This window comes from Astatotilapia calliptera, chromosome 20 (genome assembly GCF_900246225.1).
Source record: "Astatotilapia calliptera chromosome 20, fAstCal1.2, whole genome shotgun sequence".
In the NCBI taxonomy this organism is placed as follows: domain Eukaryota; kingdom Metazoa; phylum Chordata; class Actinopteri; order Cichliformes; family Cichlidae; genus Astatotilapia; species Astatotilapia calliptera.
Genome location: NC_039321.1, coordinates 27,913,013 through 27,937,142, shown reverse-complemented (window position 1 = coordinate 27,937,142; position 24,130 = coordinate 27,913,013). Strand labels below are relative to the sequence as shown.

Here is a 24,130-nt window from a genome sequence, read left to right as displayed (position 1 = left end):
TAGGAAGTTAAAGTAAAATGTTGCCAAAAGGTTGCACAGTGAGAGCAATTGATGACTATTTTATGGGGTTTTTTTTTTTTCAATTTTTGAATAATCACTCTAATATTTCCCTAATATTAGATTTGCCTGATAGTTGTTTATTTAAACAACAGTTAATTTAGAGATATCATCTATATAAAATCTCTCTTCACTGCAGTTTCTGGTGCAGCAGAGCAAAATCTAAGCTGTGTCTCTCATTTGGCATACAGTGCTAAATGGAAGCTTGTTTCTGCATAAAAGACTGCTTTGTTTTCTGTTTTTGCTTTTTGGGGCAAAATTTGGAGTTATTCCTTACATATTTTGTGATTTCTCACTCATTTTTTTCAGATAGTAACCCCAAACTCGACATTTTGAATTCATAACCCCCCAAACTGACAAAAATAAAATAAAATAAATAAATAAATAATGAATAAAATAAATCTGTGGCAGAAACAAGCTTCCGAGACAGCTGATGAGACGACCTATTTTTCTTATGAGTGTTACATTTTTAAGCAGTGTCAGCTGAGAGGAGAAATAAGCTGCTACCCTCCCTCCTTCTATATTATGTCGTTCTTAATATTAGATGTTGCCTTAATGTTTATTTGAACAGAAATTAATTTAGAAATATAAACCAACGAAAAATAAAACCTCTTCTTCGATACATGGTCACTTACGGTTTCGCGTAAAGTTGATTATATATGTATAAACTAGTTGTAAGGCATGTTTATTTCCTCAAAGGCTCTTTGATTGGTAGTGGAGAGTAACAATAGCCATTTCATTCAGATTCAAAAGCGTGCAGCCCAGTTCAGTCTCTACAGTTATAAATCGCACATTTTCCCATACGGATTTCAGCCACGTGCTCTTTGTGTGTCTCCATTAAGGCAGATGCGGTCAATGTCAGTCAAAGCTGAATATATGTCCATGTCAAAAACAACTCAACCGAGACCTTGACTCTTCTGTTTGCAGTAGTTACATCCAGTCGGTTGTGCGCTCTGTGTGTATGTGTGCAGCGGGGGCGCTGTGCTGTGGCATGTGACGAGGGAGAAGGAGGGGGAGGAGAGAGGGGAGTGAAGCAAACCAAACCAAAGCAGAGTAAAAGCAAAGCCAGGGATAGACTCGGGGAGGGATTACTAGTTAACTCCACTTATTTGCATGTGACATGGTAGCCCACAAAGATTTCCACATTGTTTTTCCCGTCTCGTCAGCCCGGTTTCTACATGGACGGAGGCCTGACTCGGTCTAAGTTTATAGTAGTTAGCTTACAGCAAGAGCTAACGTCAGATCGCTAACTCCAGCTTCAAGCAAACAAACTTGTCAACAGCCGATCGATCCGGGACGGGACTCGGGACTGCTTTTGTGGCTTGTTTACCTCAGCCGGGAGGCATAAACATCTTCTGAAGCAGCAGCACAACCGGGAGAGGTAAGTTAACCTGGTAGGATAGCTAACGTGATTTAAAGGCACAAACGGGAATTTGGGTCAGCCGTGCTAACGGCTAGCTGATAGTAGGACTCAGTCACAATTCAAGGTAGTGGCTAACTAGCTGCTAACCGAGCCGACGGCTGAACGAGCTCAGTTTTAAAGCCTATACAGTTTAAACTTTAAGTGAGATAAGAAAGTTTGGCGGCAGCCATGTCTGTAACTCGGTTGTCCTTTCATTTTTCAAACGCTTGTATCCAGTTACAGTCCTGTCAGTGACTCATGCAGTTACACGGTAATGTTAGCAGAGACTTCCGAGAACCAGTGTGACAGGTTGTCTACTGGACAAGTCCTAACACCCCTAATTTGGTGTTAAGCATTATGAAAACAGCGCGTAGCCTTTGAATTACAATGAGTGTGTCCTTTATGGAAAAAAACAACAACATTTATTTCTAATATATCAACACTGTAGCTGTTTGTTAAGGCACAGCTACAAACAAGGACTTTTTAATCCGCTAGAGGGCCCCGGGGTAGAAAAAAAAATTGTAACCCTCAACCCAAAGCCCTCTCCCCCACCGCCTCCATCAGCAAGCTGCACTGCTCAGTGTGTACATAGTGCATGCACCCTGTTCCTTTAAAAGCAGCCGCCAAATACCCCCCGCACCCCATCGCAAGTGAGGCAAACAATAATACAGATGTCTTCAAGCTCGGTTAGAAATAAAGTTAGTGCCCTTACTATTACGATCTACTGGCTGAACTGTGCTGGAAATGCGGTGGGCCCTTATTTTGATTAAAAGTGATGCAGCGGTTGTGAAATTCTTGCTTTTGTTATGTTCCAGGGGCAAAATAAATGAATATTCATTATGAAACTGAAGATTTTGAAAGTAGTATTTCAGCTTCTTTTTTTCCACACCGGTGCACAAATTGATAGATACTGTATCCCGCAATGAAAATCATTGTGTTGCAGCTGCATAAAGAATAGATAATCTCCATATAATCTACTATAAAAAATAACTTTGTTAAAGGTACCACAGGCATATACTAAACATCTTATTATGTGAAGTAATGCAAAATTTTACATACATATATGTGTGTGTGTTATTAGGCAAATGATACTTGCAGTAGAAAGTGTTTTGAGGGCTCAAATTAAGTAGAAAGGCACTATATGAGTGGCAGTCCTTTTGCCATCTGGAGGAGGAAAAAAACTGCTGAAGAGGCTACCCGCTGTGGCAACTTATTATGAATAAGGGAGAAGCTGAAAGTAGCTTTTTGCTTTGAACTTACAGTGGTTACCAAAGAGGTTTTGACCTTCCAATAAAGGGAAAGCTCGCAGGACTGTGATTTTTAACATGTTTATTCAAGTGGTGTTTGATTTTTCTTTATTTAAAAATACATTTATGGTTCATAAAAAGGCCAAAAGATAACAGGAAAATGCAGGTAACAGAAAACTTTTCGTCTGAACTATTTGCAGACCACTTGTCCTAGAGCTGGGCGATAGAACGATAACGATATGTATCGCGATATAACTTTTACTCGATAGAGAAATTAAGCTATCGCGATAGACCTCGCCGCTCTTGTCCTCTTAAAAAAAAAAAAAAGGTCAGCCAATCCAAATTAAGTAGCGCAGAGCTGAACCAATCACAGCCGCAGCCTCACGTCGCGTGACTTGTTACGTACAGCACAAAAGTGCCAAGCCGCACGTGTGTTTGTTTGGGAAGCAGCCAGCGGGTAATGGAGGAAATGAGTGTGCCGACTAGAAAAATCAACCGAGTGTGACCGAAGAGAAAACAGATGATGGTTCCAATGCCGGAGAGATTGTCGAACGGAAGAGCCAAAGAAGGTCCGTAGTGTGAAGGTATTTCGGCTATTTCAAGTCTGACAAAAACAGAGTAGCATGCACTGTAAATTGTGCCGAAAGCAAGTCTGGAAATACAATAAACTGGTGCATGCGTCACACTGTGCACCACGTTATTGTTTCAGTGAAATGAATTTCTACAATACTGTTAATTCTACTCTCTGCAGTGTTTAAATGCTTACATATACACACAGTTACTGTCCCTCCACACATACGACTCGGTTCTGCTTCTATGCCCCAGCTTTGTTTACTTTTTCCCACCGAGGCTTCTAGACTTCTGATTGGCCAACATTTCTGCACGGTTAGGAATCTAGCGCCACCTGCTGCTTTGGCATGTTCATAGCAGCGTTTTCCTTCATTTCTGCCTTTATGTGTGGACGGGATTATTTTTTAAAACGAAAACGGAAAATCTCAGTTTTCAAAAATACCCGTGTACGTGTGGACGTAGCCTCAGTCTCTGACTGGAAGCGCTAATTCGTCATTCGGCTTTTGTCAGACTAAAGTAACTGTTAAAACTGTTTGAAAAGCTAAGCTATACAACAAGGAGAGATCGAGAATTTCCTTTTAGTTCTCAGTTTATTTGATATTGACAAAAGTTAGTCAGTTTTGTCTGTTCTTCTGTAAAACAAACTAAGATTTATTTTTAGAATTAATATTTTGTTTCTAAGTGGAATTGACAATTTAGTCTGTTTCGTTTGTTCTATTTTGAAACTTAAACGCTTTAGCGGCTGCCTTTTGTGTAGTTTGCAATATTTGCCTTTATTTATCTGAAAAAGTCTCATGTTCCTTAAGTACATCTACCCTGTTGAACTTATTATGGGAAATAAATATTTAAATAAAAACAAGCTGCTGATTATTTCACATTTTACTTGTGAGCAACAGCACATTTAAATCTTACAAATTCTTACAAGTTATTTGGCTTATATCGTGATAGATATCGTTATCGCCTGAAATGAAAAAAACATATCGTGATATGAAAAAATCTCATATCGCCCAGCTCTAACTTGTCCTTATGTGCACAGTCCACCCTTTTTGAGCCAGGAAAACCCCTGTTTAAGTGTGACTGTTAGACACGGCTTCGTTCTACATGCTGCTAACTAATACGTAATTACTGAGTAATACTGAGATGGCATCTCTGGATGTATGTACAGGCTTTTCTGGACAGTGCTGCAAATAAGCAAATCAATCTTTCATTTATAATAAAGTATTTAAATCTAACCGAACCTAGCAACAGTTACCCCAAACAGTGTCTGTGTTAATATTCCTGTAAAGTGCTCTGTGATATTTTAAATCAGGATTGAAAATGTAGATATATCCTTATTATTGTCTTGTCTGTCTGTTCCGTTGGCTTTGAAGTAACTGAGGCGTGATTCCATAACATCTGTGTCTCAGGTCATGAGCTTATTTCTTTAAAAGACATTCCCTGGCTGTTATAACAAAACCTAACTGACTGAAAGGCACCTAAACAAACTCTATTGAAGATTACTGAACAGCATTCATCTCATTTATTATTGCTATACTAAACTGAATACAAGACTTATGTGAGTTTCACCCGTGTGCTTATTTAAAAAAAATAGGGCTCTATTTTGGCTTTGTTGGTTTGTTATGGCAAGCTGAAACTGGACTCTTAACCGCTGGCATCCTGGATTAAATGGAACCCTTGATGATATGTGGGCTCTAAAGTGTGATTAGCTATTCTTTCTAGTTGTGTAAATAAACCTCATGTTAACAGATATATTTTTTTAGTAAGGTGTATTTCAAGGAGATTGATTCTGTTTTTAAATAGTGCAACTATGGTGGCTACGTGACAGGAGATGAGCTGCTGAATCAGCTGCAACAGGAACCATGGACGGGTTTCAACAAACTGCCCCAGAGGAGCATGACGGGGTGAACGGCTACTGTGAGCCAAAGTGCCCCCAGGACGCAGCTGACGTCAGGTGGACGCCACCGCAGGCAGAGTCTGTAGGCTCAGACAGTTGTGGTGCGACAAGCGTCTCCGAGGTGGCAGATCTGAAAGAGTTAAAGCGCAAGGAGAGTGAAGATGAGGAGGAAAAGGAGGAGAAGGAGGTAGTCCCTGCTTCTAAATACCCGAAAAGGGACCAGAAGAAGAGACGGAAAGAAGGGGAAGATCAGGAGAACAGTGGCAACAAGAAAAACAGCAGCGCATCATCGAGCTACACAGGTAAGACTTTCCACTCTCTTAAATTTTCAGAAGCTGTACTTGAACTGAAATGCTATTATTTTTTGTTATATGCAGACCTGTCCCATACCTCATCACCTTCGCTCTCAGAACAGCTGCGTTTGGGCCAAGAGGACAGCACAAGCTCCGGGATCAGTGTGGAGTGTAAGGTCTGCGGGGACAAGGCCTCTGGCTTCCACTACGGCGTACATGCCTGTGAAGGATGCAAGGTAAAACATTTTTTCTTTTACCCACAACAGATTATTGAGTGGGAAGTTCTGTGTGAGTTGCTTAACTAGATGTGCTTTGCTTTGTGCAGGGCTTTTTCCGGCGTACTGTGCGGATGAAACTGGAATATGAGCGCTGTGAGCGTTCCTGCAAGATTCAGAAGAAAAATCGTAACAAGTGCCAATATTGTCGCTTCCAGAAGTGCCTGTCTTTGGGAATGTCCCACGATGGTGAGGGCTTAAGTGTTTTCTGAGATTCACTTAAAATACTAAGATGATGATCAGTTTATTTGTATAGCAGTTTTTAAAACACAGTTACAAAGTGCTTCACTGTTTGAGTAAAACCGCACATTAAAGATAACTGTGCATGTCCAGTCATAGAAATGTAAAGTCAAACATGTGGTCATGCATTCATTCTTGCATGTGCACTTCTATACACGCATTAGAAGAACAAGAGCCAAAAATAATGGGCAGTTGTTTAAAACAAACCACAGATTCAGCCAAACTGATGTGCTGACGAAGGCTGTTCTAGAGTTTAGGGGAGACAGCCTCAAAAGTGTGGTCATCACTAGCTTTAAAATAAGAGCATGGATCAGTTAAAAGACCCGGATGAGACGATCAGAAAGGCCAACTGCTGGAATAAGCTGTCATCATATCTGCTATACAGGAATGAGTCTGGCCATGTAGGACGTTATATGCTAGTAATAAAATCTTAAAATGAATTTGAATTTCACCTGAAGCCAGTCTAGCTTCTACGTTCTTGACCAGCTGAAGATGGGCTGCCTGAGAGATCCAAGAGTTTTATTGTGTCTAAAGGAGGAAACAAATCCGCTGTTTTCATGTCAAAGCCTTTCCAATCTTTTGTAGCACATGGATGGTGTGTTGCATTGTTAATGCTCTGAGTTGTTCCAAAACACAAAGAGGTTTCAGAACTCATTAGTGTTGCAAATATCCTCTCAGAGTAACACCGTCTCTGTGGGTGTTTTTGCTCAGCAATCAGATATGGACGAATGCCTGAGGCGGAGAGGAAGAAGCTGGTGGCAGGCATACTCGCAGAGGAGCTGGACGTCAGCAAACCAGGTGGCTCAGACCTGAAGACTTTAGCCAAACAAGTCAATACAGCCTACCTGAAGAACCTCAGTATGACCAAGAAGAGAGCCCGCAGCATCTTGATGGGCAAAACCAGCAGCACCTCAGTATGTTCCTGTCTTTCAGCCGTGCTTGGCTTTATGCAAAACTCAGTTATGTGAATTTTTCCCTCAGACCTTTCTTCCTTTAATACATTTTCCTTTTAGCCATTTGTGATCTACGATGTGGACACCCTCTGGAAAGCAGAGAGTGGTTTGGTGTGGAGCCAGTTAACTCCAGGTGCGCCTCTGGCCAAGGAGATCGGGGTTCATGTGTTCTACCGCTGTCAGTGCACCACGGTGGAGACCGTGCGAGAGCTTACAGAGTTTGCCAAGTGCATTCCAGGGTTTGTGGACCTCTTCCTTAATGACCAGGTAAGCCGCTGTCTCATATAACAAAGAATTATTAGTATATCCAAGTTTAGGAAAGCACAAATAAACAGCTGTTTGTGTGCTTACTGCAGGTGACTTTGTTAAAGTATGGTGTGCACGAGGCTATTTTTGCCATGCTGCCATCTCTCATGAACAAAGATGGACTGTTGGTGGCTAATGGCAAAGGCTTTGTGACACGGGAGTTTCTGCGCAGCTTACGGAAGCCCTTCAGTGAGATCATGGAGCCAAAGTTTGAGTTTGCTGTTAAGTTCAATGCTCTGGAGCTGGATGACAGTGATCTGGCCTTGTTTGTTGCTGCCATTATTCTCTGTGGAGGTGAGCCTGAGCAGCTTTCTGATCAAGTATGAAGATTCAAATCTTGTGAAGTGTGTCTGTAGCTCTTGAAACCTCTTTGAAAGTGCTGCATTGAAACTGTTAGAAGGTACAATTAAGGTTCGAGTCTTATAGCATCCAGAAAAAGATAAGACAGTGATTTAAAAGTAATCACTGAGCCTGTAGCAGCACAACTAAGGGGTTGTTCAGCTGATCCAGTTGTAACTATAAGCTTTGTCCTACAGCAATGTTTTAAGGCTAATCTTAAAAGTAGAGAGGGTGTCTGTTTTCGGGGCTGGTTCCACCAGAAAGAAATTGTCTATAACCAGCCACATAACAGCTACTGGTTATCTATCATGTTGCTACATGCCAGTAAGATTCTAAAACGGGTTTTAACTTGTCTTTGCATGTCTTGTTTGCCCAGCATAAATTGTGACTCATCACAGGCTTTTTCCTCTTTTTGCACTAGATCGTCCCGGGCTAATGAACGTGAAGCAGGTGGAGCAGAGTCAGGACAACATCCTTCAGGCCCTGGACCTTCACCTCCACGCAAATCACTCTGACTCTGTCTACCTCTTCCCAAAACTGCTTCAGAAGATGGCTGACCTCCGTCAGCTGGTTACAGAGAACGCTCAGCTCGTCCAAAAGATCAAAAAGACTGAGTCGGAGACCTCGCTCCACCCTCTACTACAGGAGATCTACAAGGACATGTATTAGCAGTCTCCAGCACAAACTGCTTTTAGCAATACTGTTACAGACTGAATTTTATAATGAAACACTGCATTCAGTACAAGCACTGTAGTACGGGATGGATTTCTAAGGTGCAGATGAGGCAAATTCACCTGGTAGTGCTAATACAATCAGCAGAGTCTTCGCAGTGTCAGCGTAACCCTCAGCACAGTTATGCGTGTGTTTGTGTGCGCGTGCATGTGACGAGCATCTGGAATCATTTGCTGCGAGTCCCAGTTTCCCACAACGGTCACGTAACAGGAAGAATGATATGTTTTCTCAATGAGGCTGCTCCTGTTTCATCCTGTTAGCGAAGCTGACCCCAGAGCAGTGTGCAGAGGGAGCTCATCCTCGCTCCCCTCAGCTCTGTGTTTGTGCTGCAAAGGGAAAGCATTTCACATTCTCACACCAGTGGCACCGTTCAAACAAACAAGTGATTGTATTGTGTTTTCAGACTTAACTGACGGGAGAGATGCAGCAGCTGGTATTTGTTTACATCATCATCATCATCATCATCATCACTGACCACCACTTTGCCATTTGGTATAAAGAACACAAACTGGGCTGGCTCCAGCAGTGTAGAGCTCTCTCTTAATGCAGCAATGTGTGCAATACCATTTTGCCATTTGTCAATAAATGTGAGATCCAGTTTATTTAGGTTTTGTCTTAAAGCCATCTAGCCAAGTGTGAACTGTTGGACTATGCTGCAAAGATTTTATTTCTGAATCTGACACTATACACGCATACATACATGACCCATTGAAGTACAAGGGACAGCATGTTTTCTTTCTTCCTTTTGATATCCAAAATATAATGAATTTTCCATTTAAATATATTTGTTAGGTTATTCTTTGTAATTCTGTAACAAATTATTTGTAGTTTTTGATTGTATTTCTAAGGGCAAAACATGAATTTATCAACTTGTTTCATATATTAGTTCATATGTGTTCTTTCATATTACATGCCTGCCTGTTTTAGTTTTAGACTGTACCAAATATATCACCAAGAATACCATCAAACCTCTCCCCAATGAGGAGTTTGGATTTTATGGTTTCATGTGCAGGAATTACCTTAAGCCAGCATTTTTAACCATGTCATTATTACTGGGATACTTGATGAAAATTGAACATCTTCCAATATCGTAGGGTGCTTTTGTATTGGAGATAGACACGGTCCTAGATTAATGCTCTTTTTATGTACAGGCTGATGTGTCTTGAAAGGTGAGGCATAGAGTGTAAAAGCCTTGCGATACAGTAGCCAGGATCCAGACGTTTCTAATCATTTCTTCCCCTTTTCTGTTGTTACTGTCCCTGCTGGTGTGAGCACAGGTCTCCTCTTTTGCTCTTATTCTGTCTTGATCCCTATCTACCTCTAATGTATGATCTGTGACATTATTCCGCTGTCTCATCTAATCCTTGACATATATTATTTTTGCCTTAAATTCCTGCTACACATTGAAATCCTGATGTTACTGGCTGGTGTGCAGTGTGCCAAGTTGGCAAAGGAGCAATTACACCAAAAACAGAAAGGAAAAAAAAAGAAGTTGATGTAAGCTACCTCTATGCCTGTGTAAGTGATGGACTGACATATTTGTTCAAAACTTGAAATGATTTCTTCTTAATGGTCACATGTAACCTATCTGCACGTTTAGTTTAGTGATTTCTCACTTATAAACTTGATTAGAAGCGGCAACGGTGATTTTCTCGGTTTATTTTTATTTTATTTTTTATTTTGTTGGAATTTTTTTTATCATGAGGTGGATCATACAACTCTTTCAAGTTGCTCCCTGCTGTGATTGGCGTCCTTCAATAAACTCTCTGAATGGAGTGCGTAACGTGCTGACGTCAGCGTCACGTTTCTATTGGTTCGTTGCCAGGTTAATTGGTACGAGGAACCAGCTGTCAACTATTTAGATAACGTGGATGGTGAAGGCTTGGCGGCGGCTCGTTCAAAACACACGGAGGATGGACTCGGCTCGTAGTAGAAACATTTGTCGGTAAGCAGCCCCTCACAGTCCCACAGAGTGGGTTAGAAATGAGGAAAGTGTGGACCAAGCACCGAGAAATAGCTTGTCAGAGTTTAATGCCTTCGTGTGGCGTTCTAATATACACGTTAAAGTGAAATAGTGACTTTTGATTACATCAACTTAGGAAGAAAGTGTGGTAGACCATGTTGCTGTGTGAGTACATTCGTACAAATTTTGTGTTGCTAGGTGACTAAATATAATGTTGAAATGTTAGCCAAAACTTGAGCTAACTGAGTTAGTGGCTGTTGGTAAGTGGGATTTACGACCGCACTTCTGTGTCGGATTTGGCCCTTCTCCGTCAGTTAATCCAGAAACGCGTCAGTACACGATGATTATTATTGACAAATACGGTTTTTGAAGCTGTTTAATGATGTGCATATACAGTACCGATGTTGTTTCAACGTATAAAATTTTCGCTCTTTACTTTGTAATGTGTTCTGCAGTTGAGGCTCAAGTCAGATTATTAATTTTACTACGTCAAAAAAATTAAAAAAAAAAAAAATTGGTTAATGTCAGGCAGGGCTTTCAGTCTCTCTCCCACCTGTAAGAATTTACTAAACTATAAAAACGGCTCGACTACTCTTTTCAGCTTCTTCCTTTAGGCTTGGCCAGAGCAGCTCACTCACATGTCCAAACATCTCATCCTTGCTTCTCAAACTTTGTCTCCAAACACCTCAGCCTGAGCTGTCTGATCCACTCCTAATCCTATACTTTCTGGTTACACTCAATAAAAATCTGAGCATCTTCACTTATAAAGAATAAAATACCAGCGGCTCATCGTTATGAACTTGCATTCTAAATAACCCTATAAACACTAGCAGTCATCACAGTTCAAATCACTGGAGCGGCATGTAAAACCAATCTTGCTACTTAAAAAAAAAAAAAAAAAAAAGGTTTGTGGCAGAAATTTACTTTGCGATTTGTGGTTTTCACCTCATTGCAGGCGTTTCATAAATGGCTCTTGCAGATTTGGTTCAAGATGCAATTATCGTCATGAATGGCCAACCATACACTCATCCCAAATATGTCGGTATTATCAGAAAGGTGGATGCTGGTATGGTGAGCGCTGCAGGTAAGCTGCCCCCCCCCCCCCCCATGTTTATTATTTAAGAAAATCCATCATTTAATCCCTTATATTTTTTCTCTGCTAGGTTTTTCCATGTTCTTCAGTCTGAAGCTGGCACAACTGTTGTAGGAAGAAGGGCTTCAGTACCTACGGTCTCCTCCTCCAGTGTGGCTCACGCGTCACCTGATAGGCGAGGGTCAGAACCTGCAGTTCTGCAAGCTGAGGTGACATCTGAACAAGAGTACAGCAGATCAGAGTTGGCAGCTGATACCTCAAACCCTCAATGCGACACTGGGCACCTGCCAGCGAATATCGCTGAGGAGCAGTCAGAAGGTATTGCATGAGTTTGTAGATGGACCTGAACGTAGAAGTTGATCTAATTAATTTGCTTTTCCTCTACAGAATCTGGTCTGGGATCGTCTCAAAGCTCAGAAGCTGCTGAAGCAGGTGCCTGCGATGGAAGAAATGAGGTTTGCATTTAATTTGACTGCGTTATCTTAAGCATTCTCATTCAGCAGGAGAACTTGGCTGAACCCAAAGCCTTCTATTAATGTTCAGGAGATCTCCCCATCTGAAACCCCAGAGAATGGGGCTGCCGCTGCAGCTTCTGGTTCTCAGGGAAGGGAGGAGGAAACTGAGGCCTTCCTCAGGAGCAAAGACGTGACCTGTGGGATCTGCATGGACAAAGTGTATGAAAAGACTGATCTGAAAAGCGGTGTCTTTGGCATCTTGCCCAACTGCAATCACTCCTTCTGTTTACAATGCATAATGACCTGGAGGAAGACCAAAGACCTCGGCCTGGATGTGATAAAGTAGGTTTCTGTAATATTTAGGAGGCAGCAGGATCTGACAAAACCAGAGAGGGCTCGAAGTGATTCTGATTGACTTTTTCCCTCTTCTCAGACGCTGCCCACAGTGCCGCGTGAGGTCTGCCTTTTATGTGCCGCACAAATACTGGGTTGAAGGACAAGAAAAGGAAGATCTAATTACGGAGTTCAAGCAAAAATTCAGGTGAGGAATAGATCTCATGTCCGCAGAGTTTAGAAAATCCTTTGAGTCTGTCTTCCTGGGTATGTTGTGTGGATGTTAGTTTCAATAGTCCAGCCTTTTCTTCAGATTTCTTACTATAGATAGATTTTTAAAAAAAAAAAAAAAATTATATAGTGAGTCTTGCTGTAGATTAAGGTTCCTGAATTAAACTACTCATCTAAATCCTTTGGTTAGGCCAGGGGTGTCAAACTCAAATACACAGTGGGCCAAAATTCAAAACTGGAACAAAGTCGCGGGCTAATGTTAATATTTATTGAAAAAAAAAAATCTTCCTCCAGATATAAGAATGAATCTTTTCTTATGGACTCAAATAAGTTTTGCTGGAAAACTGAATATGGAACAAGCAAAGCTTAATACTAAACAATATATATATTAGCTGTATAATACCAGTAGGCCAGCTCTAACAGTAATTTGGTATGGCTTCGCGGGCCAAATGTAATTAGGCTGCGGGCCAAATTTGGCCCGCGGGCCAGAGTTTGACACCTATGGGTTAGGCCATGGTAACTTGGTCCAAAGTTGCTTTCTAAAGGTTTGTTTTGTTTTTTAAATAAATATACTCCTCCCAATAAATTGAATCTCTTGAGCTGCTACAGATCTCCCATTCAGCAAAAACTTGCTTTTGTTTTTGCTTATTGCGCCTTTAAGTCCCTTTACCATTAGTACGTACTCGACTCGGCACAGTTCACCAGTTTTCAAGATTTTCATTAGGTCATAGGTCATTCTGATATTAACAGTATGGAGTGTGCAGCAGATGTCATATCTAAGGAAGAGTACTGAAACACAGGTGTGTAGCATTGCTAACTAATTAACAATGGGAGCTACAGAGTGAATGATTCAGCACAGATTTTTACAACATGGCAATTAGAATCAAATTTATGCAAAAGGAACAGAAATCGGTGTGAAGAGAAGTAATGACGAAAAATTTAGCAAAGGAGAACTCTAGGTATTAATTGAAAGGAGATCTATAATGCTGATGCACAACAAATTAAATATGCATATACTGCTCAAAGCCCTGTGCATATTTCACTTAAATCACACTATTTTTTTTATTTTTTAGATTTTAAAATTGCTTGTCATCTCAAGCCAGTATAAACATTTAACTGACCCCTCCCTGCTGCCTCTTGTTTGATTCCAGTAAGAAATCCTGCACCTGCTATTCTCGATACCAATGCTGCCCCTTCAAAAGCGAGTGCCTTTACCGACATGACAAAAGTCGACACAGCGCGTCCTTTCTGGTAACTACATGGTGATCCGTGAGTGTTTTACGTTCTCCTCCCTCTTAGTGTGTCTAAGATAAGGTTGTATTTACTCTCCCCTCACTCTCTTTGTCCTTGCAGCATTTTGGAGAAGATGACTTTGAGGATGAAGATGATGGAGTGGATCTAATTAGTTTCTTCATAGCCATGACCCTTCTTGGTGATGATGATGATGACGACCTTGAATTTACTTTTTTACCTTACTAAAACAGTGTAGTTTGAGTGCTCATCTCCCTCCCCCTTTTATTTTTTTTTCCTTTTTTGGTCAGTGTTTGAAACCACTGAATGGGGTCTATAACCATCATTGGTCCCTGGAAAATGCATGGCTGCTGCCTTTTTTTTTTTTTTTTTTTTTTTCTTCTTCTTCTTCTTTCCTTTTTAAAAACCACCTGTGTCTTCATGAAATTATTACTGAAACAGCCTACGAGTAGCTTTGACTCAGGATCATCGAGTGGAAAGTACATCTCACTTAAAGGACTCCTAAATTCAGACAGGAACCTGTCTCCAAGTCTGTGCACACTTGGACACTCCAGAACTCATGGCTAGTGGTCTCAGCGTAAGACACCTTTGTTTCTAGTTGGGGTTTATAATTTTTTTTTTTTTAAATACTACAGCTGTTATGTGTTAAGTGTTTAGCCAACTGTCAGCTTCTCTTCCAACTTCTGAGCGTGCCAATGTAGACATTTCCCTAGTAGCTTGGGCCATTTAGATATTTTTAAAGTGTTATGTCGATGGTAGTTTTAATTGCCCAAGGGTTAAAAAAAAAAAAGTGTACTGTCCTAATGTCTGATATCTGTATAAAAATGATTAGTTGTCACACACTTCCCAGTTTTGGTAAGAACAAATGATTTTATGTCCTTTTTTTTTTTTTTTTTTTTTTTAACCAAATTGTACCTGTACACAAAAAATAAAACATTGATTCACTTTGTCTCACTAAAGTGTTGTTTTCTTCATTGGTGCTGTGCTATTCGGGGCATTTCCCTGAATGGTATGCCCACATGGCCTGGGGGTCAGGATGTGCCTAAATCACACCATACAATGAATTCACGTAATGGATTTTCATTTAAAAAAAAAAAAAAAAAGGCAAGTATGGGCTAGTTGGACGAGTCTAACCTTTAAGCAAACAAAAATACATTTATCTATACTGTTGAGTAGCTCCACTGTGGTCTCCAAATAAAGACTTAAAGTGGAAACGACTGAGAGATGATGGCAATCTCGTTCTATTCAGGAATTTCTGGCTTTTGTTTAACTAGTATACGCCGCAGGATAAATCGTGCTGTGTCGCCAGTGGCACATCTTACCACTAGGTGGCGATGTTGAACTCATCTAGCCCTTTACCGGTGTCGAAGAAGAAATGTAAACAGCAGTGGCGGTATAGTGAGGTTGGGATGAAGCCACAGGTGTCTGGGCGAGACGGCAAGGACAAACCCGGAGATGGGGCACAAAGCTGTCTGAACTCCGGCATGTTTCTTAGCGGATTTGACGGGCAGTCGAGGCTGCTGCTTCGGTCACTGATGTCCGGAACCTCCGGGGCCTCGAGAGCGCTGGGCGTCTTCCACAGGCAGCAACGGGCTAACCCCGAGAGCTCACTGTGTGGCTTCATAGAAACACTGTGCAGAGACGAAATAACCCACACCGAGGCTGACACTGAGTTTCTAACCGTGTGAGTAAAGTACACAGAAAAAAACAGTGTAGAGTTAGTTTAGTATTCACATAGATATTCTAGGGTAAACACACACACGTGTGAAAAGTAGGGTGAAGATCAAATCAGTGTTTCCTAACCTCTTTTGTTTTAGATCTGGGGTCCTTTGCCACATTTCCTTGCTTTTATTGCAGTCTGATTAAGAAAAATTCACAAAATTCCTTTCTAAGAAGTCCCTTTAATCAGTATTTAGCAAGCACAAATCTCCCCCAAAATGATTTACATTTGTGAAAAAAAGTGTCATAAATACTGATAGTCACAAATCAGTTTTATGTTTTTTTCTAACTCCTGCTTTTTTCTTAAACATGAACTTTTTCTTTGTCTACACAACTTCAGAGACCAGCTGACGGTTTCTTTGGTTTTTCCTTACCTCTTCTAGTAAACCACTAGTCTGCCTGTTTCCACCTTTATTTAAACAAAACCTGCTGTCATTCATCCACCTGGTGCATTCTGTTCTTCCTCGGACCGCTGTACTCCATCTGATCAAATGTCTCAGCCAGGACTCTCGTCCAAACCCGTGGGTGACTGCTCTGTGCAGACAACTCGAAAGAGACCTGGAAACCCACCGTGAGGTGCCTCTGTACACCACACCGTGCAGCCAAAGACTAAAGGAGCTCTCCCAGGGTTTGATCGGATCTGCTGAAACTGGAGGATGGACCAAGTGCTTCAGTGGTCAAACGGCAGAATTTGAATCCCAGAGTACATCTGATTTATCTGAGCTGGGGACACAGAGGAAGAGAAAGGGCAGTTTTGTCAGCGTGGGGTCTGATGGTGAAGAAACGGGATCACAGAGTAAACGGATAAAGATGGATGATAATGAGTGTGTCACAGCTGAAGAACTGAGAGTTCCCAAGGAAATGTCGGGAGCGCCAGAAAGTGATGTTGCAGCAGAAACTCCAGCCTCAGACAGTTCGTGTGGTGGCCTGCCTGAACAGATAAAGGTAAAAACCACTATACAAAGAAGGGTACCCTCTCCACACTGAAATTTTTCTGCCAATTCCAATGTTTGTTTTGTCCTTAGAGAAGCAGAAGTTGTAAAACGATGAGCTGATTTACTGTTTTTGTGTTTATTAGGTCTGTATTCCTCAGATAAAAGAGTTGTTGGAGAGTCAGACGGAGGTAAGAAGATTTTATTTTCTTCTAGCTCATTCAGTGCAGACAGTAAGTGACATTTAGTCTCACTGTCATTCTTTTTGTGTGTTTCAGTGGGACCAGAGCTCCACAGATGTGTTCAAAGTGCTGAACAACTGTGACTCAAACCAAGTATGTCCTCAATAATTTAACCTGCGCTTTTACTTCGAAAACGGGTGGATTTGACTTAAATTACAAAATAAAACTATTCAACAAGATAGAAACTGTCGATTAAAGTGCAAAAGAGCTGTTTTCACACATTTCCATGAAACCAGAGTTGCTTTTTGCAACCCGAAGAGTCGCCCCCTGCTGTTCATTAAAAAGAATGAAGGTGCAGGGCAATCTTTTAAATCTGTTATACTATTTAAAATCCTTAGGGCTGAGCTGAGGGTGTATCTTAAGCACACACTCCTATAAACAAGATCATATTTATAGGAGGAATAAAAGATATTTAATATAGGACTGACACCAGTGGTTGGGACCATTAAGTGAGTATCAGAGGCATTTTCTTATTGGTCTCTGTTGGGTTCCAGAGAATATATCAATATTTTATGTATAATCTGCAGTTGTGATTGGACTGAACCCAGGTCCTTACCTGCCCTGTTTAGGTGGAGGTGTTATGCAGCATGCTGAATTTGCCGGGCTTACCTGACCAGGCGCTGCCTAAACTGTGCAGCAGTGTTTTGGCCCTCTCTCCTGACCTCAGCTACAGCACTGCTGCAACGCTCATCAAGAGCCTTCTGCTGGAGAAGGTATAACACCGAATATGAAAAATAAGCAACATGTGTTGCTGTGTTTCATCTTGACAGAATATTGTTTCACCTTACAGGTGCTGTCCCTGTCAGAGCCGGCCTCCAGGTGTCTGGTTACCGCAGTGACATCACTGTGTAGCCGCTATCCCAGACCAGTGTGCCAGGCTCTAATTGGACCAGTACTAGAGAAAGAGAACATAGGTGAGATGAAAGGAAAACGTTTCACTGAAAGTGACTACAGAAATGACTTAATGATGTCCTTCATTCGGGTTTGTGATCTTGGTCAGATGCTAAGATGGTATGTGATTTAATAAGGTCTGGTGTTTACAAGCACTCAGTTAAAACAGTGTGACATGTGCAAAAGTGATAAATATGTCCTGCACTTTTCTTAATACTGTGATGCAACATGTCAATCAGTTTTTCTGCAAAGTGCATCACTTCACCATCTCCACCAGCCTGACCAGTTGATACGAGACAGGATGGATCCGTGTTTTCATGTTGTTTACACCAAATTCTCCCCCTACCATCTGAATGTTGCAGCAGAAATCGAGACTCATCAGACCAGGCAACATTTTTCCCAATCTCCTATTGTCCAGTGTTGTTGAGCCCATTTCCTGTTATTACTGACAGCAAATGTACTGTTTATAAGATTTGGGGAAACCTGCAGTCAGCTGAGACTGAAGAAGTCACTTGGATGAGTGACGAAACGTTTCTCCCACAAAACGCTACGTCCAGATGAACAGAATCCACTTTTGGAGATTACTGACAGGAGTGACACCCAGTGTGGTCTTCTGCTGCTGTAGCCCATCTGCTTCAAAGTTCATCGTGGTGTGCATTCAGAGATGCTCTTCTGCATACCTTGGTTGCAATTAGTGGTTATTTACATTACTGTTGCCGTGCCCAGCTTGAAGCAGTCTGTCCATTCTCCTCTGATTCCAGCTGTTTCAGTGGATCAACAGATTCTGAAATACTCAGACAAGACCAGCTTGCACCTACTACCATGTCACGTTCAAAGTCACTAAAATAACCTTTCTTCTTCACTCCGATGCTCAGTTATAACTTCAGCGGGTCATGTGTTCATCTCTCTACGGATACAATTGCTCATACTGATTGTGTTTAATAAGAATATTTTCTTCTTCCTGCTCCTTTTCACACATGGTTGTTGTGTTTTGTTGACAGAAGATGTGGTTGTTTTGTTTGATTTGTAGTACCAAGTGTGAAATAAATAAAAATGAAATGAAATGAAATGAAATGAATAATGTATGCTAACAAGCAGTTGAAAAGATGTACCTCATGACCCAGCTGGTGAGCGTGTATGTGCACTGATTGCTTCAGGGAAATCGGAGAGTTGCAGAGCAGCAGAGCAGGCACGGATTCAGAGCTCTGGTTTAAGTACACATTAACAGGACAGATGCTTTGATGTGATAGAGCTCCTTTTACTCAGGCTTTGCTCCCAGCATGAATTAATCCTTTTGAACATTGTTTTGTTTTCAGGGCCTCCACAGGCTGAGCTGCTAAGCAGACTGATAGAAAGCTGCCTGGATTCTCACTACAGACTGCTGGTGGTTCAGTAAGTATAAAGTTACGTTCTGTTTTCACTTGTAACTGCTGCGACAAAGAAGCTTCGCATAATAACGGACACATGGTTAGTAGTAAATGACTAACACTCCTGCTTTTTTATGTTTTGTTTTTAAAGAATGACATTGAAGATTGCATGGAGTGAGGCAGTGCTGTCTATTATCCACAGCTTGCTAGACTCAAAGGTAATCCAGGTGATTATTCATGGGAAAGAGCTGCAAGAGCTGTTAGTCATAATACTCACTGCCACTGAGCCACCTGTTTTGCCTGTTTCCCCCCAACAGCCTGTCTTGAATGAAGAACTTTTCACACATTTCACAGAACAGCTCGTCAGTCAGGCTCCTCGTTTCACAAAGTCTGTGAAGTTTGCAAAAATGATGCTCACAGTACTCACCAAATACAGCACTGATGTAAGTATGCAGATTGGGATCACAGATAACGTCTGTACAGTGGATGAAATGGTGTGTGATAACCTTCTGCGTATAAATGATTGCATTTCCAGGTGACTGCTGCACACAAACACTCCTTGTCCAGCTGCCTGATGTTAAATGAGACCTTCCTGAAGAAGTCTCTACAAGCTGCTTTAAAACGAATCGCAGACACATGACCTCACCACCTTTTCAACTAATTTACATTAAAAAAAAACCCTGTATAAATAAATTAAACTGACAATGAAGAATCTTAATTCACCAGTCTGACAGGGCTGATATTATTTTTTATTACTCTGACTGTTCACAGGTCCTACAATAACGATTCCTAAATGCTAATCCTTGCACTCCTGAATACAACACACCCATGTATCTAACTCAATCTAGTATTAGGACAAAGTTGATACTGAATTACTGTAACCTGCAGACTTTTATTGGTCAGTCTTTACAAATATTTGCAATTTTTTTTTGCAATATCTCATTTAGCAAACATTATTATTACTTATATGGTATTTATTTTTATAATTATTATAAATTATAACTGGCTCCATTGAGTTGGCTTATACATCTGGTGAGGATGCCTCATGGGGGCTTCCAATTGGATGGTTTCCAGGCATACTCAACTAGAAGGAGACCCTGGGGTAGACCTCAAATTTGTTGCATGTATTTCTTGTCTTCAGACCTGGGGATGCCTCAGAATCCCCGTGTGGAAGTGGAAAGTGTTGCTGGGAAGAAGGGCCCTGCATAACCTGCTGCCACCACAGCCTAAATTTGGATAAGCAGAAGCTAGGCTGAATGGATGGGTGGATTAGATCATAATGTCAATTAATTGTATTCATTTTCAAAGCCTCAGGGGTTTTTTTTGCAACTTTTTATTTTGAATTTTCATTGTGACAAGAATATAACAAAAATAAAAGGGGAACAAATTGGGGCACTGTTCCAAGCATCATGAATTAAGTGACAGAATCTTCAAGCCTGTGCTTATATTTATGCCGTTTAGTCCAAGTTGTTGAAAAAGATGACATTTAAGTCGTACAAAGAAAGTCAGTCTCTCCATCAGATGTATTTCCTCTATAATCTCTAGCACTTGCTCTACTCGGGAAGGATCCTTCTTAAGGATTTTCCTTGTTATGGCCTTTTCAAATGCGATCAACGGGATTTAAAGAATATATCTTTCCTTTTTTAGAATCAAATCACTGGGTAGCAAACCCAGTAGGAAGATCCTGAGATCCTTAGGGATGCATAGGACATGATGTCATCTGTTAACTTGGATATACTGTCCCAAAATGAGGTCAATTGTGTACACGTCCAAAAGATATGAGAGTGATTGGGTGACCACACTGTCTCAAAGCCTCCATTTTTTTAAAGGTTAAAAAAAGTTATTCAAATTTCGGGGTTCCCAAAAAATGTCTTACAGCGCCTCAAAATCTATTAATACACACCTCATAATTCAGTAGCTTCTAGAACCACCTGTAGCAGCAATAACTTGAAGTCTTTCTGCTTTGTTTTGCTTTATCAGAATCTCATATTGTGGAGGAATACTGACCCACTGTTTTTTTGTTTGTTTTTTTAAAGTTGCTTCACTTCATTGAGCTCTCTTAAAATCCTGCCACAGCATCTCAATCAGGTTGAAGTTTGGACTTTGACTGGGCCATTGCAACATCTTGACTCTTTTTCAGTCATTCTGTTACAGATTAGCTGATGTGTTTAGGCTCATTGTTCTGTCACATGACCCAATTTGTGACAAGCTTTAGCTGTCAGACCAATGGCCTCGCATTTAACTCTAGAATACTTTGGTATACAGAGAAGTTCATTGTCGATTCAATGACTGCAAGGTGCCCAGGCTCCTGTGGCTGCAAAACAAGCACAGATCATCACTCCACCAGTTGGTATGAGGTGTTTGTGCCGATATGTTGTTTGGTTTAACATACCTAAATGCTCCACACAAGAAAACTGATTTATAAGGGAGTTCAAGCAAATGCATCTGATTAACAGCACTTGGTTGTCATTTACACTCTTTATCCTTATAGAAATTGTCAGGGATTTTTCACAGGACTATCATTTTGGAACAAAAAAAAGTACCTGAAACAGCCAGAGCTCAACTTTTGATATTATAATTTACAACAGCATAAAAACTGTAATGACAAAGTTTGACAAAGACAGCTGAATTATGTAGCTATTATGTAACTATTTAGCTTTATAAGTAGGTAAGAATCTTTATGTAGTTTTACAGGTATTTTATTTTTATGTATATGTTTCTTCACAGACACACATTTTTCAATTACTACTAAATAGATATTTTTATGCTTGCTGTTTTATGATATAGATTTTGTTGATTTCTATTGGGGAAAAAAGCTCGCGCTTTCTGATGACGTCACGGATCGCCTTTATGTCGCGTAACGTACGACGTCACTTCCTTTTCCAGCGTAGCACGACGAGAGCGACGAGCTACCAAGATGAGGTCAGGCCGCATTTTTCCCAATAAATGATTAAAAACCTCATTTTAAACGCGCTTTTCTCTACTGTGTTATTCTTCTAGATACGTAGAGTCGTAATATTGTCCGGCTTTGTTTGTATTTCATGGTATGTTGTAGTTTATTGACGTTAAAGGTGCGGCATGGGACCGGTTCATCGCCGGTGCACCGTCAGCGCGCTAAGTTTCTCAAATGTAATCCGTTGTCATCCGCGTATTTAAAATACATTTACAGTCTTCATCTAATCTCTGCTGTTTAGTTTAATGCTCTTAAATAACCGGCACATATTTTTTTCACGACTTTTGTGGCTGCTTGGTGAATTTTTAGCGCTGTGCTTTAGCATCATTAGCCGTCTTATTTGTCTTGGTGGCATTTCTAGTGACGTTAACTTTTTTCCTGACGTTTTCTACATTACAGTAAGGTCTCCAGGGATACTTTATATGAAGCCGTGAAGGAGGTCCTGCAGGGCTCCGTGGCCAAGCCGAGGAAGTAAGCAGATCCGAACAGCTGTGATAACCAATGGTTAAAGTGTAATACTGAAAATACCGGACATGTGTGTAACCTGTCATCTCTTTGTAGGTTTGTGGAGTCGGTGGAGCTTCAGATCAGCCTGAAAAACTATGATCCCCAGAAGGACAAGCGTTTCTCCGGCACTGTCAGGTTCGACCTTTTACTGTCTCACCCACCCTTTTCCCTGTGCGTCTCCAGCCCTGTCTGATTATCACAGCGGCCTGTTTAACGGCCATGTAGTACATTAAAAATCAAAGTCCAGACAGGCCAGGAGCAGACATGGAGAAGTACTCTGGGTAGTCTGACTGAGCTTACTCAGCTTTCTGCTGGGGAAGGCGAAGCAGGCGGACCCCTACCCTGGGTCTTAAAACATGAGGGGAGGCTTTGAGTGGCTGAGCTGCTAAGTTCACGCCCTCATGCCGACCACTTTGCTTTGTATCACCTAAGAGGTCAGCTGGACGCCAGCCCCTGTGGTGGTATGGGTAAGACTTTTTCTACTCCACAGTAAAGTCAGGTGGTCTCATAAAGGGTCAAATTATATCATCACATGTTGAATGAGTTGATTATTTCTCAGAGGTTGAAAAGTGGTTGTGAGCACAGTCACTAAAAATGTTTTGTTGACATGCAGGCTGAAGACTCTCCCCAGGCCAAAGTTCTCCGTGTGTATCCTGGGAGACCAGCAGCACTGCGACGAGGCCAAAGCTGCCGACATGCCACACATGGACATCGAGGCTCTGAAGAAGCTCAACAAGAACAAGAAGCTGGTCAAGAAGCTCGGTACGGTGTCCACAAGATTACAAACTGCCTCATCTGTGACCAAAGTCTGTCAAGGCTTCCTAACGTGCTTGTTTCTTCCTCTTCCAGCCAAGAAGTATGATGCTTTCCTGGCCTCTGAGTCTCTGATCAAGCAGATCCCTCGTATCCTGGGTCCTGGGCTGAACAAGGCCGGCAAGTTCCCCTCACTGCTCACCCACAATGAGAACCTGAACACAAAGGTGGATGAAGTCAAGTCCACCATCAAATTCCAGATGAAGAAGGTGTGTTCTGCTGCTTCCTGGCTTTATGGTTTCATTATCTAACACTTGGTTTGAAGAAGTTGATCAGTGTGGAGTAACCTTGCTGCTCGTTGTAGGTGCTTTGTCTGGCTGTGGCCGTAGGACATGTGAAGATGACAGAAGACGAACTTGTGTACAACATCCACCTGGCTGTCAACTTCCTGGTGTCGCTGCTGAAGAAGAACTGGCAGAACGTGCGTGCCCTCTACGTCAAGAGCACCATGGGCAAACCCCAGCGCCTCTACTAAATACAGTTTTTCTATTAATAAAAGTGGAGATTCTCCAAAGTCGGCTGCTCTGAGTGATTTATTTTTTTAGATTTCATTACTGAGGTCTTGTATCACTAACTGATAATCTGAAATTCACTTGTGTGTAACGGTGTAATACATAGTTACATAACTCTGTTAACTTTAGTCTGTATAATGTAGTGAAATTCAGGTTTTGGGAGAAATTACAGGAAGGGCCTCAGGTTTTCATGCCTCATTCTACCATTAAGCTTCTTCCCTCAACATGCACCCTTCTATGAACACATCAGGGCCAACTCAGGGCTCAGCGGGAATACCAGAGTGCCCTGGGATTGAACCACCAACCCAGTCCAGTGAGCCTGGGTATTCATCCCAAATATTTGGTGCATGGCCATTAGGTGTCTCTGTTGGTCTGCTTTGGCGTGCATTAGCTGGACCTCAAGATGTTTGTTGTCATTTCGTATGGACACAGCCTGAAATGAAACACTTTTTCTCACCAGTCTCTACAGTGCAAAAAGCTTGAACTGTCCTCCAATGGCCTTGGGTAAATAAAGGTCTAATATTCGACTGATGCAGATCACAAATGTGTATGTAGAGTGA

The 24,130-nt window shown here is 41.4% G+C and overlaps 4 protein-coding genes across 6 annotated transcripts; all 4 read left to right on the top strand.

Annotated features, from left to right (window-relative positions):
• The first annotated feature begins 1,034 nt into the window (after positions 1-1,034).
• Positions 1,035-10,091, top strand: ppardb (peroxisome proliferator-activated receptor delta b). Its single transcript, XM_026153966.1, has 8 exons — positions 1,035-1,438; positions 5,077-5,472; positions 5,548-5,699; positions 5,789-5,927; positions 6,690-6,892; positions 6,992-7,198; positions 7,288-7,531; positions 7,998-10,091. Exons 2-8 carry the CDS (start codon positions 5,136-5,138, stop codon positions 8,243-8,245), a joined length of 1,530 nt encoding a protein of 509 aa, XP_026009751.1. The 5' UTR covers positions 1,035-1,438; positions 5,077-5,135; the 3' UTR covers positions 8,246-10,091.
• Positions 10,092-10,120: 29 nt separating this feature from the next.
• Positions 10,121-14,522, top strand: mkrn4 (makorin, ring finger protein, 4). 2 transcript variants are annotated; one of them, XM_026153967.1, is made up of 8 exons: positions 10,121-10,253; positions 11,227-11,355; positions 11,435-11,682; positions 11,752-11,819; positions 11,908-12,161; positions 12,253-12,360; positions 13,535-13,634; positions 13,737-14,522. In XM_026153967.1, exons 1-8 carry the CDS (start codon positions 10,180-10,182, stop codon positions 13,860-13,862), a joined length of 1,107 nt encoding a protein of 368 aa, XP_026009752.1. In that variant the 5' UTR covers positions 10,121-10,179; the 3' UTR covers positions 13,863-14,522. The 2 variants fall into 2 exon arrangements, with proteins under 2 accessions (XP_026009752.1, XP_026009754.1); XM_026153969.1 differs by having other exon boundaries at positions 10,122-10,253; positions 13,535-13,652; positions 13,737-13,803.
• Positions 14,523-14,949: 427 nt separating this feature from the next.
• Positions 14,950-19,507, top strand: fance (FA complementation group E). Of its 2 annotated transcripts, none has more exons than XM_026155169.1 (10): positions 14,950-15,318; positions 15,737-16,298; positions 16,432-16,476; positions 16,564-16,620; positions 17,097-17,240; positions 17,318-17,441; positions 18,735-18,810; positions 18,937-19,003; positions 19,103-19,228; positions 19,321-19,507. In XM_026155169.1, the coding sequence occupies exons 1-10, from the start codon at positions 14,969-14,971 to the stop codon at positions 19,423-19,425; spliced, it is 1,656 nt and encodes a 551-aa protein (XP_026010954.1). In that variant the 5' UTR covers positions 14,950-14,968; the 3' UTR covers positions 19,426-19,507. The 2 variants fall into 2 exon arrangements, with proteins under 2 accessions (XP_026010954.1, XP_026010953.1); XM_026155168.1 differs by having other exon boundaries at positions 18,937-19,012.
• Positions 19,508-21,624: 2,117 nt separating this feature from the next.
• On the top strand, positions 21,625-23,572 carry rpl10a (ribosomal protein L10a). Its single transcript, XM_026154870.1, has 6 exons — positions 21,625-21,707; positions 22,138-22,209; positions 22,300-22,380; positions 22,859-23,007; positions 23,095-23,267; positions 23,363-23,572. The coding sequence occupies exons 1-6, from the start codon at positions 21,703-21,705 to the stop codon at positions 23,531-23,533; spliced, it is 651 nt and encodes a 216-aa protein (XP_026010655.1). The 5' UTR covers positions 21,625-21,702; the 3' UTR covers positions 23,534-23,572.
• The last annotated feature ends 558 nt before the right edge of the window (positions 23,573-24,130 follow it).